Below are 21,071 nucleotides of genomic sequence, written 5' to 3'. Positions count from 1 at the left end.
GAATAGGTGAGTAACTGGGCACAGACTGCGGGTGCAGTTTGGTGCAATATTTCGCTATTACCGGACGCAGCGCATTCTTCGTGAATATGCCCCAATATTAATTAAAATAGCTAAATAAATAAAAGGGGTTAAAAAGAAAAGAGTGAGAGATCATTCAAATACCAAACTAAAAAGGTGAGACTTGAGCCTCCTCTTAAAAACATCAATAGTCTTTGCAGACCTGATGCCCTCTGGCAGGCTATTCCATAGGTGAGGACGATAGTGGCTAAAGGCAGTTTCACCGTGTGTCTTGGTCCTCACCTTAGGAAGAGTTACAAGGCCACTGCCAGAGGACCTCAGGAGCCGCGAGGGGTAATAGGGTAAAAGCAAGTCGGATAAATAAGATGGGCCAAGACCATTAAGACATTTAAAAACAAATAAAAGTACCTTAAAATCATTCCTGAAGTGCACGGGGAGCCAATGCAGAGATTTAAAAACTAGTGTAACGTGCTCCCGCCTCCGGTCCCCGTCAGCGCACGTGCAGCTGAATTTTGAAGTAGCTGTAGGCTTAAAATATTATTTTTGGGAAGACCAGAGAGCAGGGAATTACAGTAATCTACGACAAGAAATAAAAGCATGCATCAGCACCTCCGTGTTGGCCTGCGAGAGAAACGGGCGGACTCTGGCAATATTCTTCAGATGGTAAAAACCGATCTTGGCTATATTTTTAATATGAGGAATAAAAGAAAGCTCAGATTAAAAAATGACTCCCAAATTCTTCACACATTGCGAGGGTTTAAAATCTTGTAGTTTTGGTAAAAGTTTCTCTCTCTGACCTTCAGGACTTAGGACTCAAACCTCTGTTTTGTCCTGGTTGAGCTGCAGGACATTTTCTGCCATCCATGACTTAAATTAATATCTAAATTACAATTTAAAAGGGTATCAATAGGCCCCATGTCATCAGGTAACACGGCGATGTACAGCTGTGTATCGTCAGCGTAACTGTGGAAGTTGACGCTGTGTTTCCTGATGAGTTCCCCAAGGGGAAGCATGTAAAGATTAAAAGGTAATGGGCCTAAGATTGAACCTTGGGGAACACCACATTCAATTTGATGGGTTCCAGAGGAACATGTATCCATACTTACAAAGAAAGATCGGTGTGTGAGATAGAAATAAAACATTAACTTTTGGTTGTAACATCCTCCCATTTTATGTCAGAAGTTTTCAATCACTAATGATAGAAAGAAAAAAAGTCTTTGTTGCATCTGATGGCAGCATGTGCCGGATTGCAGTTGAAAAAGTTAAAGACACCAGAGTGATGGGGGTCAGCTCCTGGGGCTTATCCTCCCGCTCCCCCTCCTGGCCTCTCCTTCCCTTCCATGTCTGATCAATAAAGGGTCCTAATCACCGAGGACAGAACGGTCATCCTCTTTCCTCTCATCTCTACTTTCTGCATTATTTCTTCTGGTTTTACGACCTATGCGCCGCTCCTGCTAACTTGCTTACATTGCATTCATTGCATGAATGCCTTTATCTGGAACGGGGACGGGCAACTGGCTGCATGCCGCCTGTCACCACACTATTGAGTCGTTGTTTGATTAATTCCCCCCCACCATTAAATATTCTTAAAAAAACAACCACCGCTAAACATTCAAAATGTTTTTTTTACAAAAACGTGGTGTAGGAGGGGAGAAAAATCTCAACCCCCCCCACCCCCTTCCAAGATATAAAAAAAAAAAAAAAAAAAAAAAGTAAACTGTAAACTGTGAAAATTCAGGGAGTGCCGTTTTAAGGTTTAATATCACTATTCACCTCTAGGGGGCAGACGTGGATTAGTTACACTTAAATGCCACCATATAGTACAAGGAGAGTTGGCCTATTTTTTTTTTTTCGTGGATTTGGAACAAATATAACATCTCAATGGTTTTGAAATTCTGAGTGAACATGAGTTCTTGCAGTTTTGTGCCATCCTTGATTTTTTTTTTTTTTGTGCAAGAGAGCCCTTGCACTTGGGGGGGGGGGGGGGGGGGGGGGGCAGCAGGCTATGTGGTTATTTTGTTAAGGGCTTAAAGTCTTTTGTTGTTGGGTTATGATATTGGATCTTTTATACATACGGCTCCGGGCTTCCTGGGTGAAGTTTGCATGTTCTCCATGTGCCCGCGTGGGTCTTCTTCGGGTACTCCAAAAACTCCAACACATAGCAAAAGGTAAAACTCTCATTTGACCCATCCATCCATTTTCTTAACCGCCAATCATTTTACCCATATTTACTTTATTAACCAATATAAGTCAAAAAGGTTCAAACTGTCAAAAAGAATTATTTTGTGACAGTGTTTTACTTTACCACAATATTGGTGTTTGTGTAAACACTGCAAGTGAAAAAAATGAGTGCAAGTGTCTGCGTGCAGCAAGATAACAGAACATCCTCCAAAACCAACATAAACCCTGGCGAATTAGGAACAGCATGCATAAACTTGAATAATGACACTTCCCCTCATTTCAGGGGCTTCATCCCAGTTATCTAATTGCCTGTCCTTTATTTCTTTAATAAACTAATGAATGTGGCTGTGTTGGAATCATACAGACAGCATTAACTTTAAATCCTAAACTGCATCAGAAGAGCAGAATAATTTGTCGGAGAAATAATTACAGGGCAGAGGAGCAGGCATCAATCGTGGAACACCGACAGTGCCCTCGCTGGAAACTACCTCACCCATAAGCCCAGGCTCCATTAGGTATTGTCTGGGGCCTACAGGCTAATTTGTTTGCATCAATAATACATTCAAAGGATTTATCTAACTTGCAAATGAGCGCGCATTTACTGGTCCAAGAGGCAGGCAAGAAGAGCAGGCAGTGAGAGAGGCGGTGCGAAAGCCACAGAACAGCTGGATGGGGCTATGTGGGACACAAGTTAACCATTTGCTCGACACCAGAAGGGTACTTTGCATATAGGGAGACCAGGACATTTCAAATTTGGGGTATGTTTGGTTTGGACACTAGCCAGAGTCAATGTGGGGCAGAGACAGGCCAAGGTGCTAGCGTAGCGACCAAATGTTGGAAAGACATACATGAATTAAGAAAAAAATGAATTTGAGAGCACTTCACAGCCTCAACATACTCCCTGATGCTCTGAATATTTTCTCATCCTTTGCCAAATGACAAAATTACTAAGGAGAGTGAACATGAGTGTCTCTCAGACAAGGTGGGCTGTCCTCAGAGGACTCCGATACACTTTGATCTCTGTCCTAGGCCGAAAAGGGAGTGGAAAGAAAAGGAGAAGAAGGTTGCAGGGAAATTGAAGGATATCAAGTGTGAGTTGGAGAGAGAGAGAGAGAGACGGGAGAGAAAAAGAGGAAGCCAAGCCATGAACATATGCTAGCGAGCCGTGCCAAGCCCCATTGGCTCGAGCGAGTCACACATACGCTGCACCGCTGCCGCCCTTTCCACTCCAAGCCTCTCCAACATCAACACCATGGCACTACTTAGTGGAACAAATCTAGAGGGATCAATCTGGAAAGAGACGAGGTCTTCCCTGGATCAGCGCTGCCAGCGTCGGCCTGATTGGAGTCAGACATTCATTGACAAGCGGTGTTTTGGAACTCTTAGTAACATGACCCAACCGATGTGGGCTGTCACTCCAGTCTCTAATAAACTGAAAAACATTCTCTCTTTGAGGACCCTTTAAGTGCCATTGACGTGAAATGTTGCCAAGGGGGATCCTAACAAGGAGCGCCAGCAACGGAAATTGGCGTCAACTACGTTTGTTTTGTTTTTTTTCTTTACAGCTCTGGTTTGATCTTTAAGCTAGTAAAAGAAGATAAACATTGGCAGCATTGGGTTTCTTGAATGAGATCACCGTGTATCAAAGGAACGCAAAGATGCGTGCATCTGATGCAGATCTCTGTAAATTAGTATGGTTACAGTTTATGATTGACCAGAGTGTTTGTCACATTAAATTTACTACAGTTTCACAAAAGAGAGAAAAGATGACAGAAATTATTTAAATCTAGAAGTAGAAGCGTTGATGCAATGTACATACACACACACACATCAAATACTACTAGTCTACTACTACAACTACTACTACTAAATAGTGCGGACATAGAGGCAGGCAAAGTAAAGTTTAAAGTGTAAAGTTTGTAAAATGTAAAATTGTTACACTCGTGAATATTCACAAATTATTTGTTTACATCCACTATTTTGCCTTTTAAATGCCATTTTCATTGTGGGTAATTAGGAAAAGGACTGTTCAGATGTTTGAAGTGTAATACACTAATGAAACTAACTTTTTTTGTGTGATGAAAGAAGAGTCTAATCATTCATTCGGTAGCTTTTGTGTTTACATAATCATAAAAGAGCCTTAAAAGAGCAGTCAGACTGCTGTAAATTGCTAAAAATGTTCTGTTTTTTTTTTTAAATCATTGCCACTGAAAGAGTCAAACAAAAGATCACCGCTGTGGCTGCCGAACGTTCATTATTTACTAAAACAGGCATTTAAACTGACACTAACACTGACAGTCTGGAGGGTTTAATTCAGTTTCCATGCTGGGACATTTTATTATAGTGTCATACTTGAATTCACAAAAGAGCCTTGCATACTAATGTCTTCATACAAGACTTAATGTGATTATTTAGCAATATAATATATGTATGAAATATTTTGTGGAATAAGACTCGAAACGCTTGAACTGCTGCAGGGCAACTGAGATGTTTCTGCGTTTAATTTTACTGTTGTATTAAAGGATAAGGAGGACAGTTGGGGGTTGGTTGAAGGCGTAAAAGAGTCGAATGGAATTGGGGGGGGGGGGCTAGATGGCTATAGAACATCTCTGACACGACGACTGACTGAGAATCACACCAAGAAATGTTGAAAAAAACTACCAAACAATAAGGGTGTCAACTAGAATGCTTCCTATTCTTCACTAAGACACAATTACAAGCATAAAACCAAACAATCCCACAAACAACAGAATTGGTCGAGAGACACAAAACATGTTTGGTTTTATTATATGCAGTAATTTAACAAGATGAAGTAGAGTGGTTGTTCTTGGGTGTAGAACTCCACTGCATCATCCCAAGAGGCGTTTTATTTAGCTGTGAGTGGTAAAATACAGGAAAGAGCTCTCAGTATGATGCAGTGCAGTTCTACACCACTGTATACGACAAACACAATAATAACTGGAGTGTTAAAATGAATACCGCAGCTCGAGTGTGTATGATGACAAATACAAACAAAAATCAATTCCTATCTGCCGTGACTTTCTGTGCGAACAACTGGGGTCAGTATCGTCACGTTTATGCTGCATGTTCCGCTACTTGCTGTCCTCCCTGTAAATGGCTGCTGGTGCATACCTACACAGGGATGGCAAGGGCACTGAGGAGAGAAAATCAATACTATATCTTACCGCTAAGCAAAAACCCAACCGAAATCAGCTGGAGTTTGCAGGTTGTTCCATATACTGGACGGCTTCATCTGATGGTGAATTGCTGTACTCATACACAAAAAAAAACACGCCGAATGTTTCACACCCAAACAAAATCATAGAGAGGAATCGTATGGTCATGTCGGCTGGGAAAAGCAAGCGCAATGAGGGAGGCAAATGAAGTTGTACAGTATATACTTGTGTTGTGCACGAATGGTTTTTGTTCAAGTGGGTGTGGCAAATTAAAAATCAAGTCACAGTTTATGGACTCGGATCAGATGATGTGACGTCACCAGAACGTGCTAGGGATGTCACGTTAAGGGCAATATCGTGATATTAAAACTGCCACAATATCGTCGTCGTCATGTTCACAATATTTAAAAGGAAAACATCTGTTAAAAAAGTCAGTTTGGTTTCCATTTGTGCAGTTATAGCACCCTCTAGTGGCTAGTTTATTAGTGCAATAAAATTTTCATGAGGGATGTTTTGGCCTTCTATGTTTAAAATCTATGCTAATTGTCAGATGAAGGAGAACCTAATTTGCTTGTGAAGCGATCAATGTGTGCTTGCATTACCAAGTAAGTGCCTCATTATTATTATTATTATTAGAGATTGTAGGTTCTTTATATGCATTGCTGCTATGCACAAAAGCACAATATTGTGCTTTTTTTTTTTTTTTAGTATGAGCTCTCTTTTTTTTTTTTTTTTTTTTTTTACAACATTGTGATCTTTTTTAAATATCGCCACCGCCACCACAATAGCGTGATAATTATCGTATCGTGACCTTCATATCGTAATAATATAGTATCGTGATGTTTGGATATCGTTACATCCCTAGAACGTGTCCTTTTTTTTTTTACATGGTACGTAGGCATAGAAATCAGATAGGTAGCTAGACGGACGGACGGACAGACAGACAGACAGACAGACAGACAGACAGACAGACATTTAGATAGATAGATAGATAGATAGATAGATAGATAGATAGATAGATAGATAGATAGATAGATAGATAGATAGATAGATAGATAGATAGATAGATAGATAGACAGACAGACAGATATTTAGATAGATAGATAGATAGAACATTTTGGACACCGTATGGTGTTGATAAAGCATTATACAATTTTACCAATTATACATTCAATTACTATTTAGGACAAATTTTATTTAATATTCCATGAAATACGTCTTTGTTTCCCTGGAAACAATATTACGATACAAATCTAGTCCAGCCCCTAGAATGTACAGTGCTACAATAAGAATGACCCTTGAATATGTTGTCTAAAAATAGCAGGCTGGAAGCAGGAAACAGGACCAAGGCTATTATTATTACACACACGTCCCGCTTCGTCCCACCATGCAAAGGGACGAGACTAATGATTTTCCTGGTGCAAGCAATTAAAAAACTATTTATCACCTGCCAGGCTGCGTATGACGTTTGGGCCCTTGGCAGAGGAAGAAAAAGAGTAGGTCCACATTCACACATCGTGCAGCGTACAGTGTACACAAGAACCATGTGAGCAAAAGGAAGCAGGGATAATAAGACAGACGGGTGGAGTGAGAAGTAGTTTGGCCAGTGGGGGGAAAAAGTTGTGTAAAAGGCTGATTTATCTAGACAGGTTAATACCAGGCCAGACAGCGCCTCAGACTGCACACTGCCATCAGGAAGTCATGTAATATTTAGAATCCTGTCAATGAAAGCCATTCTCCTGGTGCTGGGCTTCTGGCGAAGACAATACGGTAATCCCACCCACTGCCCACCTGGTTGCGCCCCCACGGAGGATAAGAAGAAGAGAGGGAATTTATGCTCATCGCTCCACATCACTGCCTGTGTCCATCTCAGTCCACTCTCCTTGGGACGCTTTTGCATCTTCCTTTAGGCCGAATTGCTGCGAACTCTGCTGCACATGACCGAAGGGATACAATTAAGGAATTTGAGTAATAGTTTCGTTCACAATTCACGGAAAAATCCGCTTTTTAATATACTTTAATCACCCCCAAGCCCTACTTTGCTTCACATTAGGATATATTTTCTGCTGGAAACATGGGAGTAGCCATATTTTTTATATATACTTTTTTTTTCTCCTAGTTGAGCTCTCCCCTGTTGGAGTGTAGAAGAAGGAAACCCCCTTCAATCTACTGTGGACTGTATGTGGTGAGAATGGTCCATGGAGAGCAAAGGCTGACTCCGGACTTCCACTACTTCAAAGAAAACACACTCTAATGTGTTCTGGTATTGGATTTTCGGGGTAATGTGAGGCAACCTATATAAAATTTGGTTATGGCAGTAAAATCAAATCAATAATGTTATGCTTCCTGTGCATTTCAGAGTTCCATCCAAATCCAAGTACACTCGGGGCTGCTGGAATTTACAAGGCAGCTCGTTAATGTCTGCTGATTTGCACCACTCATTTGCTCCAGCTCATCTTAAACCAATGATTTCATCTTCTAATCCCCCATCCTCCAAACCCCTTCTGGCATTCCACATTTGCCTCGTCGTGCTCCACCTCTAAAATTCCCATCTCGGAGTCTTCTGCTGGTTGGGTTCGGTTTTGAGATGTCCGTAGGAGCAATGTGAAAAAAAAAAAAAAAAAAAAAAAAAAAGAGTAAAGCCAACAAACTGAAGGTTTCAAAATGACATCTAACTAGATGAGAAAATAAGACTAAAAGATGTCTGGTTTGGCACTGAAGGCTCGACGTGCCCTTGTAGTTATTTCTTCACTACCCCTTGCTGAGCGAGAGTGATGAAAAAAAAAATGCAGATGAAGGAATCACTATGAAATCCTTAGGGGGGTTAGTGTGGCATAGATTGGAGCGGGGAGCAAAAATGAGAAAATATATGTGAGGCTAAACAAGTCGTTCCAAACACATTGTGACAAACAGGAAAACAGATTGCATTGTTTTGTTTTTTTCTTAATTAAATACCACTGAGTCAACTGGGATTTCACTATCCACTTCCACTGGCAAATTGACTTGGTCTCATATCTTTTGCACAAACACAACTTAAAACCTTCATCCTTCCACCACTGAGGAATAACAACCTCAGATTTCAACAACGTAAATTGCCAATTATAGAAATTGCAATCAGAGCTGATCTCTCCTACGTTGAGTGCTTGGCGATTAAAAGCAAACTCAAATCGATATGACACTTAATGCAGAGTGAATGAATGGCAGCTTCCATCCTGACTCATCGCCGCCGCTCTCTGCCCCCTTTCCTCCCTCTCCGCCTCCGCTGTCTTATCTTTCCCTCCATGACACATCCATGTGATCGTGCCCCACTGTCAGCCCTCATCCACAGCTAATTGGAGCTCAGAGGAGCAATCAGGGCAGGACAAATCGGACAGTTCTGGTCATTAGCTGTGACCAGTGTTCTCCGGGAAGCGGGGCGACACTTGCACGCTTCTGTCATCACGCCCGAGCCTACACGGTGACACGGGCAATCTGCGCTTTGACATGAGAGGGGCCACAGAGATTGGCACAGAGGAACACACAGACCAAGTTTGGAGGCACTGATCTCCTCTGCTTTGGAACACACACACGCACATACGCGGGAAATGAATACAAACAGACTGGGCTGGTCACAGTTTGTGTGCTACTTTGATTAAAAGGACATGACGGGATTTCAAAAAAGGGCAACATCAAAGAAGCGTCACATTTTGTTGCCTACAAGTCTTGATTTTGGTCACTCCAATGTGCATAACAACAAATAACTAGATATCCATTATTGTGTTTTTGCTCCCTTTTAACGCTTTAGGTTAGTGTTTCCCAACCTTTATTAAGCAAAGGCACCAACTTAACATGAGAAAAATCTCACAGCACACCAAACAAAAATGTCAGTTATGATCTGGTTTTAATGTATTCCCAAATGTACTTACTCAGTGTGAAATGGGAATGCTTAGCTCAACACAAAGCAATTATTCTGTTGTATGACAGGAAACAGGTGAATACAAATGTACATTGGCCCCTCTACCATATAGTGGAAGAAAATTTAACCCATTTGCTCCCAAAAACGTATACACACGTTCTATTTTAAATATTGCCATGGACCCAAAAACGTATTTATACGTTTTTTATGCTAGACCATACAGAAGGCTTTGATGCAGCTTCTGACCTCCAGAGATCGCTTCAAGCAATTGTAGTTATTATAAAAAATGGCCAGCAGGTGGCAGCAGGGTATTAGAGATCAGCCAGGGCTATGTTGCAACAAGTTCTTTTTACCAGTGTTTTCAACAAGTTTTTGAATAATGATGAAACTTAGCTATATTCTCATGCTAATTGCTGCAAAACAGAAACATATACAAATATCGTTTTTCCTGATTAAAGAAGAGGCTCCAATATTTCTTTTGCTAGGGTCCATGTTTTTATAGCAATAGAGAACAATATTCTGTGGGCCTCGAAATCGAAATCCAGTAAAACAGCTGGGAGCGAAAGGGTTGCTTCTGTGAAAATGACTGGGAGTTAATGAGTTAATTGTTCTGCCATTCACTCTATGTCACTAGTTGAGCTGAATGAACAAAGATATACTTTTAATTAAAAATAATGATTTTTCAGCCCAATTGAGTGAAATTGGTCCCCAGGCAGCTCTCGATCTCTCATGATACTCTCGTGTGCAACGGCACCCTTGTTGGGAACCACGTATTTACATATCATACTTGCCGACTTTCTGGATTCACGTGGGAGACTCCTGAATTTCAACACTATCAACTGTGTTACAGTAAAGTAAACAGTTTACATTGTGAGGAATATCTGACACAGTATCTGGCAACATTGGCCTGCTTGCAATGTAAGCAGCCAGTTACGGGACTCCCGTTGGAGGCAGTGATACTCAAGAAGCCTTGATACAAAATTACCCATAATACAACCAAGATTCTACTGGAAAATCATTTGAAGTTGGAGGGGAGGGGACTGAGTGAAAGAAATGACCATACTCCTGACATAAGGGGCGGAGCAACCGTCAAGAATTTTGTGAGTTTCCTTAAGCGGAGGACAGTCTCCCCGACGCCCCCAAGTTTGATAAATATTAATCCACGAAGAACGACGTCTAGTCGTCGCTGGATCATGCATCCGACTGGATATCGGTTGGGACCCCCCACCCCCTCCTACCCTCATCCCCGAATCAATTTCAGTGCATGTCCATCATCCCCCACCACCCCCTGGCCTTGCTGATCTACCCATTTTACGACCCAAATTTGGCAAGTATAACATATTTGGACAATGTGGCAGTGAAACGTTAAAAAAACAACGCACCTCTTCTCAAGCATAGCTTATCTTCGGAAACAAGAAAACTGTTGCCCTTAATTTGATGCCACAATTTCTGTGAATCTGACAGAGCCATTTTGCCTATTCTCTGTGCAAAAGAAACATAATTAAGATCAGCGATTGGTGCTTTTAAATTGTACATTGGCAAGCCGAACTCGAGTGTATCGCTTGGTGGGAAACGTTTACACAGCGAGAGCTTGCAGTATCAGCGGGATCAGTTATTTAATGTTCTGGGCTGCCCACTGAAATAACAACAGGAGTGGTAGACTGACATGTAAAATATTGGCGTCAATAAGAGTCTTGGACGGTACAAAATGTAAACAAGTCGATGGCGACTCCCTCTGAAAGTGGGCCGCGAGATTGTGGCGCAAGATGAATGTCAATTCGCCTCGCTGGCCGAGCTTTAACCTTTCAGGATAACTGAATTATTTAAGAAGCCCATACCTGTTGTGGGCCTTTGCTTCCCCATCTAGGCTCACGCTGGTTTGAGAAGGGGCAGACCAGGGCCACGCACGCCGCTTTGGTCGCAATGTGGAAATGGCAAGACAAATGCGGCGGGGGATTTGTGATAATTGGCTGTGCTGGTGGGCTCGGCGACGACGGTGGAGAAAAGGTCGCAAGCAGTGAGGAACAGATCATCCCTCGCTCATTGTTTTTGGAGAAAGGGCTCCAGTGGGGGCTATTAATTAAGCACCCGAGTAACCTTCAATTTGTTTGGAGGTCAGGAGCCTCGGCATTGCTGCTTTGAGCCGTAGCGTGCTCAGCAGACTAGAGGAAAATTCACATCAGGGTGGGGCAAAAGTTTGAAAGTCAGATGCGGTGTTTTTGTGACCGCACACGAGCAGCACCAGATGAAGGGAGCCGCAGGGACAGAGAGTGAATGCTACAATGAGTAGTGTAGCCAAAAGCCACTTATGGTCAGCATCATGACACAGTTAGAGGACAACACGAGGAAGAAAAACAAACAAGTAACTAGTGATGCAACAGATCATCTTTGATCCGCGATCCATATAGATCATGCACCACGCGCCACAAACTAAATAAGTAAAATAAAATCATGTGGATCAGTCCACATTCCTTATAATAGCAGCAAGGGGAAACCCTTGTGGCTCATGTCACATGGGAACATTTTGGCACCTAGGGGTGAAGTCCTTCGGGTAATTCGGGTACCGTATTTTCCGCACTATAAGGCGCACCTTCATGAATGAGATATTTTAAAACCTTTTCCATATATAAGGCACACCGCATTATAAGGCGCACCTTCAATGAATGACATATTTTAAAACTTTTTCCATATATAAGGCGCGACAGTAGAGGCTGGGGTTACGTAATGCATCCATTAGATGGTGCTGCGCAAAAGGGAATGTCAACAAAACAGTCAGATAGGTCAGTCAAACTTTATTAATATATTACAAACCACCTTTCTGACAACTCCAAAAATGAATAAACAGCTGTTTTATTATTTTCTCTGAGGTAATGTATTACTATTGGCTAGCGATCCAAGATGGCGGGATCTTCTGCGCATGCGCGTCACCGATCGTGCAGGGTCACCGATAGCGTCTTGACAGCGAGACCTGTTGCGGCTCAATATTGATCCATATATAAGGCGCACTGGATTATAAGGCGCAGGGTCAGCTTTTGAAAAAATTGAAGGCTTTTAGGTGCGCCTGAAAGTGCGGAAAATACGGTAATTAAAAAAAAAAAAAAGAGACTTTACTGTCTTCCTTGTGTAAACAGTTTATTTGGTAGGTGTGCTGTCATTTTGGCATGTCAAGGAAGCTGCAAAAATAATCATATGCAAAGGCTAACTTCAAAATAAAGCTTACTAAGTAATAAATTGACATCAATGCAATCGCCTTGCATGGTGGGACAGCTAGCTTGATTTGTCTTTCTGACATTTCGGCCTGCGTTATCACAGTTTATATTGCCATTACATAGTTCTACCAACATCAGCACAATGCCATCCTGGAATCATATTCAATTGCTAATTACAGATGCTAAGAAACCAATAGTTAATGACCCTGTTACGGCACAAATATCCTGCATATCGGCTAAGCTAGCTGCTAGCCCAGCTGGCAACAGAAGGTAGGTAGAAGGTTTGATGGCTGATTGATTTCTTTCTTTTCTTCTTTTTCAATGATGTGGACATAGTAATTCACTCTCCATCCAGGAAGAGGATGTGGCTTAAATTTCAATTTGACATATTTTTTCAAACAACAACAAGATACATAGAGCTTTGTCTGCATTTATTATATATATATATATATATATATATATATATATATATTAAGGGTGTCACGATTTCGATTTTTGATCGAAATCGATCGAAATTACGTCACGATTTCGAGCATCGAAATAGAAGAGAGGACACACGATTCAATGCCCCCCCCCACCTGCCGCCCCTACAACCCCCGCCCGCCGCCACCTCCCAGGAAAGCAAATGAGACACAGCCATTCAGCTACTAGCTAACGGCACTTGTTAGCTGACTTCTCCTGCAGTCATGATGGCAAGCGCGGACAGACACAGCAATGGTGCTTCAAGCCGCTCCCGCTTCTCTCGTCACCAGTTTGGAAACATTTTGCGTTCCCGGTGAGTTATGTCGACAACGTTCACGTTGTCGATAAAAAGACCACAGTTTGCAAGATATGCTATGTGCGCGTACTGTACTCGGCCACGGGAAACACGACAAACATGACGGGACATTTACGCAGGCATCACAAAGATTTAGATTTATCAAATTCAACTAGAAGTGGGAAAACAACCAATTTCATCCTCATTTACAGTGAAACTTCCACACACTTCAGCTCGCGCGAAACGCCAGATCCATAGGTCTATTTATAGCAGCAGACCTGCAGCCTTATTCGGCTGTGGAAAACGCTGGATTCAAACATTTAATTAGTGTACTTGAACCACGCTACAGTATGCCCAGCAACTGTAAATGTTGGGATATAGTTTGTTCAGGCTGTATTTGTTCCATGACTTTGGATACAATATATTTTTTGTTGTTGTTGCACATTGCACATTATTTTAAGAGGAACGCACAGCACACTGTTGTAACCAAAAACAGTCAATAGATGGCAGGCACCCACTGTGACTTTTTGTTTTTGTTTTTTTATTTTTTATTTTACACTTCAGTAAGAACAAGACGGTTAACTTTATATTGTAAATAAATTCTTTGAATTTGATCATTCCTGCCTAATGTCAATTATCATATATTACATAAATTTACACAAAAATAATATGGAAATTGCATCACCTATATGTAGCCGATCTTTTGAAATAAGATTTACTGTACAATGAATAGAACCAATGATCATAGACTAGCCTTAGCCTACAGAAGCATATGCCTCTGTGTTATAAAGTGGGGGAGCGGAAAAAATAAATAAATAAATAAATAAAAATAAAAAATCGAAAAAAAAAATCGAATCGTGACCCCAAAATCGAAATTTAAATCGAATCGTGGAGTTGGCGAATCGTGACACCCCTAATATATATATATATATATATATATATATATATATATATATATATATATATATATATATATATATATATATACATATATAACTTTTGCTAATTAAATAATTAAAAAAAAACAACAACAACAATCAGTTATTTTATACGCATCGGTATAAGAACGTGTTATACTTGACATTTTGAGTTGAATGTTTAGTTTCTATTTAATGGACAAAATCATTTTATAAAATAAATGAAGACAAATTCTACTCAAACTTTTCTCCTTTCTTCTTTTTTTTCTGATCCCAAAAACGAACCGATCCATGACTGAAATCCGTGATCCGATCTGAACCGTGAGGTTTTTGATCCTTTCCACCACAACAACGCTATATTCGTAGTCTTATAAAGGTGGATTATGCCAGTACTTTTGTCCATGCTGTGTACATTCTGTAAACAGGTACTGCTCGCTGTCCCTTGCCAATCCTGAAGTGAACAACACTGTCAGGCACTGGCATCAAATTGATATACGGCAGATCTGATCTCATTCTCTGTTGAAGTGCATTTCCATCTGATACAAACAACAGCCTGCATCGCTAAAGGCAATTATGTTTCTAGTGCTCGTTTGCCCCGAGGTTGCAGACAGCCAGTCAACACCTTGCCAGGTTTTCCTAACGCGCAACCCTCTCAGTGAAATCAACTCAACGGGTCCCGGCGCTCATCCATGATTTATCTCTGTGAAATATTCATTATGTAGCCTTGCATCGTTTGGACATATCTGATGTGAATAATCTGGAACTGACAGCCTTTCTCTGTCATCACACATCACCTGAGCCGGTCCGGCACTTGTCTCCCAACGCTCAGCACGGCAGCTGCTAAACTGAGCTGAAGGACTACAGAATTCCCGTACATATGAAGAATACATTGCCTGTATTTAAGTCTTCAGGCATGTCAGCAATGGGGCCAGAGCTGCCACTATCTTCTTGTTCATACGGTTGTAAGATACAATAAAACTTTTCTCATTTCTGTTATCTTAAGATAGCGTGAAAGAGGGGTAAAATCCGACTCTGGTGGGTACATAATCTCGATTGGCCAGGTGAAGGAATAATACATAAATCAAGAAAGGCAAGGAAAAGGACAACTTCTACAGTAGAATCCTCACTGTCAAGCTTCCACCAGTTACCGTATCCTGTTCCTTTCCAATTAAGTGACCTTTGAGTTAATACATAAATTAAAAGACTGAATACTGTCTAATAGTGCTGGAACGATCACGGGGACAACGGTGAGGACTAATTTTTCGACATAACAGTGGTTCAAGTGGTTCCAAAGTCATTATAGTCACAGGGAATAATGTCATAAGAAAAATGGAACTGCGGTGAATACTGATATCAATAATGTATTCATGAGCGACAGGCGCACGGTGGCCTGAGCTGAGAAAGGTACGAGGGAGGAAGCGATAGCTGGGAAGAAACAAGGTCGTCAGCGTTCCCTCCTGCCTTGGAAGTCATTTCATTATCTCATCCCTCTCTCCTCTCTATAGTGGGGAAGGCAGGAGAAGCTATTGACCCCTCTCTGAGTCAGAGGCAGGCAGCAGGACAAATGAAGTTTCCCCTCAGACCCCCTCCGTATTAATATCATAATTATCCCCACCTCTGTGCCCCCGCCAGCCAACACAAACGCCGCTGTCTTATTTGATGGAGAGGTGCAAGCGTGGAATTACATTCGATTAGCTCTAAACAAAAGAGGGGGACATGAGGCGAGGGAATCAATCAGTGTCACCGGCATGGTTCCTCGTGTCAATGGGCGCTCGCGTATGTGTCAACACAACTCATCCAGGTATGCCTTCAATGTCTTTTCCACTGGCTTTTACATTTTAGTTGACCTGCAGTGCTTCTTTGGAGAAACACAACAATAATATTTACGATATCTCAATTCAGTGCAGCGCAAGGAGACTCATTTTGCTGGAAAATATTCCAGTTCCAACTGACTAAAGTGTTTCTTTTTCTTTTTTTGTGTGTGCTCTCAATTTCTCTTTAAACTCGTGATAACACATGCTTTGGTCCGCATGAGAGCAATTTTCAATCTCAGTAATGATTTCTGCCATAATTGCACGAGACTGTGCAACTCTCAAAGCCAAAATAGATACTTGAATGATAAAACAGCTCTGATTTCATTTCATCAAGTCTTTTAATATATTTTTATGGAGGCAAAGGGGACAAGATAAGTAACGACATAATGTGTGCGCTATTAATTTACTAATTTCTATTTGAATTGCTAGTTTAGCCAAGGTTATAATAAATCATTTCATCATCATTCATGACCATTTCTTTGGATTTAATTTTCGTGAATGTGGAATATTTACCACCATTCAAAAAAGGTCAATAATGGCTGTAAGTATCACATGATTCATTCTGATGGACGACAGTGAGGTGTGTTAAAGGTGAATGTATCATTATAACATCAAGCCCCATTAAGTAAAATGTAATTGATTGTTTGCAACTTCTGATAACTGCAGTGAAGACGACTGATGTATTTTCGTCATCGATGCAGAGTGCAGATATGTCTGATGCCTTGGAGAGTAGAGAGCAAATTGGGAGGTGAAAAGCACAAAACAAAAAGCATTGAGTGAGAGAAGACCACCCTTGCAGCTCTGCTTGGGTCCCCAGACTCATTACCGAAGCTTTACCTGGCCCACTCAATAAGGAGTAGATAAAAAGGCATACACCCACTAGATCTATCCCTGAAACACCTTTCACTAACTTCACTGTTTGTTTCTTGGTCCAAAAATACTGCCATGTACACACTGTTCCATCCAAGTTCACTCTCTGCTTCACCGTTTGTCTTTATTGCTTTACATTTCTGCAACCTGCCCAGTTATTTTACAACTTTTTAAAAGTTGTGTCCATCTCGCTCCATTCACACGCATTCCCCCCCCCTGTCCTCTGTGTTGCCTCCCTGACTGTGCTGTGTAATGGAATATATTTTCATCCATGCCTTTCTGTGACTGTGGCCGCTGGATGGTTGAATATTTGCATTTTTCACTCACTGGTGACCTTTCCAATTCGCCGCTTTGGGAGCCCCGGTCTCCTTGCTGCCCGCCTGTTGACAGACTACTGCCTGCAAATCACATATGGACACAGCTAATGGTACACAGGGAGTCGCGGAGGCAAGGTTCAGGCGTAGACCGGAGAAGGGTGGGAAAAGCGACAGAGAAAAGAGCGGACAGTCTGACACATTGGTTCTGAATGTCAGGCAGCATCTGCATGTGCATTGAAAGATGGAGATGTTTGGTGGCTTTGTGCGCCAGGCAGCCACGGAACCGAAACAATTATTGGCTGTAAATGTAAATGTTGAGTAAAATAAATGCTGGGGGAAAGAGGACTGGTCGTCATGTAAAAAGCAGCTTGAGGAAGGAGAGGTGAGTTTAGTGTCCTACAGAAGTAGGATCGCAAATACATGTAAAAGTGAAGCTTTAACTAAACAGTCCTTATGACTCATATTTGGCAAATAAAAGTTCTAACCGTTTCCCTGATTCCTGTTTGTGAAACAATCAATGCAAACGGATTCATGTCACACTGGGTAGAAAAACGCCTTTTCGCTAGTGCATTGGGGAAATGACTCAAGCTTTTAAGGAAACGTTACAACCTTTTTGCCCAACAAATACAAACCATATTGGTCATTTTACTAAGCACGAAAATACGACTAGAGTGTATTCCGCGAATACGACCATATTGGTCGTTTTACCATGCACGAAAATATGACCAAATAGCGCGTATTCCGCGACAGGTTCCCCACATCACAAGATGAACAAGACGGTACGTTCTGCGCATGCTCCTTGTTGACGTCAATTCATCGTCACTTTTGGGAATTCGTTGTCACTTGTGGGATGGGATACTAATGTTTGGGGTTAGTATTAGGCTTGCAGTGAGATTATACATGTTACGTTTTCACATGGGACACTAATGGTTGAGATTAGAGGCTGAGGTTGTAGTATGGTTGACGTTACAAAACGTGTAAACACTAAAACAATTACTGGTCGGTTAGCTCAGTCAGATCTTCCTCATCTTCTAACCAGATGACCTTAGTTCGAGTCACAGTAATTCCTGTTATGGTTCAGTTTACTTTTTTTTCTTTTTTGCTATTTACATGGCAGATTGGGTCACTAAATTTCAATACGTAACACTTGGTCGTAATTTGGCACATTTCAAAATGACCTATTTGGTCTTATTATTTGGGGGGCTGTCTCTTTTTATCCCAATAATGCATGCAACACATGGAAGTGCGAAGATATATCTAAACAATGTGGTGGAAGAGCTAGCAGACTGATAGCCTGGCTGCAGAGAGTGATGAGATGGACCACTAAGCCTACACACTTAATGACCCTCTGTAAGCAAACTCTGTGGTGCAGGGAACCTCTTCCATCATATTTTACAGACACAGTTTGACAAGAGTGTTGGCAGAGCTTTTAGCGGACTGAGACTCGTCCTGAACTGGATGGCGTGTTGTGCAATACCATCAGAGAAGAGAATGACTCGCAAGATAAGTGAATGAAGACTATGGAATGAAGTGAGGGGAGGAAGTAATACGCTGATGTGCTGACAAAGAAAATGCTGTAGTTAATGCGGGCACTGATAACATGTGACTCATTTGAAGATGGGAGTGGGAAAGAGGAGCTCTTACCTGGAGCAGCCAGTAGCACCTACGGTGGAAGGTGGGGATGATGGACGAGTGGACATAGCAGCCGTACAGACACTGAAAGAAGGAGATACAGAAGTAGGAATCAGAAGGACGGGCAGGTTAAAGTGCATTACACAAACAAACAATAGGCTGACCCCACTTTGAACCCCTGAATTGAAGGCACATGGTCAAGCCTTTGTTTGTTGTGACCTGTTGGAAGGAGCTGGATGGGTTTAACTTGGGAACACCTCCATACTGTCCCACCATGACTCCTTTCTTCCCTGCAATCCAGTCACATCTTGTCCTGCTTGGAGAGAGCCTCTGACAGAATGATTAAAGTCCTCTTTACGCCGTCACCCCGTGGGGCACCCCAAGCACATAACTAAACTACAGTGTTATTAATATCCTTATCGTAAACAGATAATACTGTGCCTGGGGGCTCGTTATGGTGGAGTGAGCTAGGCAGTGCTGATAACGCCTCCCCCGTATCTTGGCCCTGGATCCCAGGTGACCCAGACGGATGGCTAGTCTGCATCAAGTTGTTTGTGACAGCATTCAAAGGTCTTCTGTAATACGGGTTTTAAAAAGAAAAGAACATGAGGTTTAACTCTTAAGGTGACAAATTAAACTTGTAAGGTGACGCGAGTTTCATTTTAGGCTAAAAGCGTGCGGTGTGAAGTCACAACTTCAGAGTACACGCACATGTCCAAACATTTACGAGTGTTTACTCAGAGATAGAAGTCAAAGACAACTCAACTCAACATCAGATAAAGAGCACTTTACAAACAACCATTGCTGCATACAAAGTGCAATGTATCGGGTTTGGACTTTTGGTTTTGGATAAGATGACAGGGAGTCCAAGACAACAGGGTGGGATGCACAAGAGCCACTGGGATCAAATGCCATGACTTCTGTTTTCTGTTCATTGAAATTCAATCAGTTCAGTGCCATCCAGGCTTTGACAAAAATGACCTGAAGGAGAAATCGTCCTTTTTGCTTAGTGGGACATAGATCTGACTGTCATCCGCATAGCAGTAAAAGGACATTCTATGCTTTATTAAGATAGAACCCGGGAGCAGCAAATACAAATAGAATGAACAGCAGGGGCCCTGAAATTGAACCCTGTGGAACACCATACGAGAGTGGGGCAGAGTGGAATTCAGCAGAACCAAGACAAAGTGTTAGGCTGGAAGAGTAGGCACAAACAATACCGGTTGCCTGAAATTACTTATTACATATACTACGATCCAAATGCTTGCCAATAATATTAAACTGGTATAGTGCCAATGGCAATATGCGGCATAACCAAATGTGCACATCAAACTGTGTGCCCTCATCACCTATGGAGGGCACACAAGGTAAAATATGTATTGCCACTGTCAGTACACCTGACGTCATTAAAATTATCTGTGGAAAAAAAAAAAATATATATATATCTGTGGCCCCATTGCACTTGTTTCCTTGGGCTTCAGGAGCATTTCGGAAACTATCACAGAAATATCCAACACTGAATAGAAATTAAAGTCAAAAATAATAAACAGACAGCAAGACAAAACAAGGGTGCACATAGGAGCTGCCATTAAGTGGCAGAGGGGTCACAAGCCACAGAGAATTCAGAGCCATTGCGGAATCAGCTACTCAACAGTTAAGTTTATTATCTCTGTTTGATTTTTAATTGATTGTACTTTCCAAAAAATATAAAACCAGTAACATTTTGTGACATGGTAAAGTCTTTGAAATAGTCATGTTACCAATGTAGCAGATTAATCAAGTGAAGCTACATTCAAATCTTACTCGCAGTTTTAAAACTGCAAACTCCCCCTCTGATGCGTGCACATTCTCCCCACACAAATTAGTAGTGACACCACACTGACACTGAGACTCATTAAGCAACAGTAGATCCTACATAAGTGCAGGCAGGTTTTCCGGGCACACTGAGGATAAGGAGCGGTAGGAGGTAAGCAATGAGTTGGACCTTGCGTTTGGAGCTGCGGATGTTGGGGAAACAAAGCTTCCAGGAGCATGTGATAAATAGGCACCACTGAGTGTGTTGTCTCATCTTGTTGAAGCTACAACAAAAAGAAGAAAAAGAAGAAGAAGAAGAAGAAAAGAGCAAGGCCTGCAGAGTATGTCAGTGTGCATAACCACTTGTTTGGCAACATCAAACTACTTGATTAATTATACTAGAGTAGCACTTCACAGCACAAAGATTTGGCATAAAGTAAGCCACACATTACGTCAACAAAACAAATAGATTACGCACGTGCACAACACAT

The 21,071-nt window shown here is 41.6% G+C and overlaps 1 protein-coding gene across 5 annotated transcripts in view; it reads right to left on the bottom strand.

Annotated features, from left to right (window-relative positions):
* The window catches only part of camta1a (calmodulin binding transcription activator 1a), a 374,375-nt gene that overhangs the window by 49,182 nt on the left and 304,122 nt on the right, over positions 1 to 21,071 (bottom strand). For all 5 annotated transcript variants that reach the window (XM_077512905.1, XM_077512906.1, XM_077512903.1 and 2 more), the window contains exon 6: positions 18,799 to 18,870. In XM_077512905.1, coding sequence (XP_077369031.1) covers positions 18,799 to 18,870 — 72 coding nt within the window. The remainder of the gene's footprint in view (positions 1 to 18,798; positions 18,871 to 21,071) is intronic.

The sequence above is a fragment of the Festucalex cinctus genome, chromosome 2 (genome assembly GCF_051991245.1).
Source record: "Festucalex cinctus isolate MCC-2025b chromosome 2, RoL_Fcin_1.0, whole genome shotgun sequence".
Lineage (NCBI taxonomy): Eukaryota > Metazoa > Chordata > Actinopteri > Syngnathiformes > Syngnathidae > Festucalex > Festucalex cinctus.
Note: the sequence above shows the minus strand (reverse complement) of the source record. Positions and strands in the feature narration are given on the sequence as shown.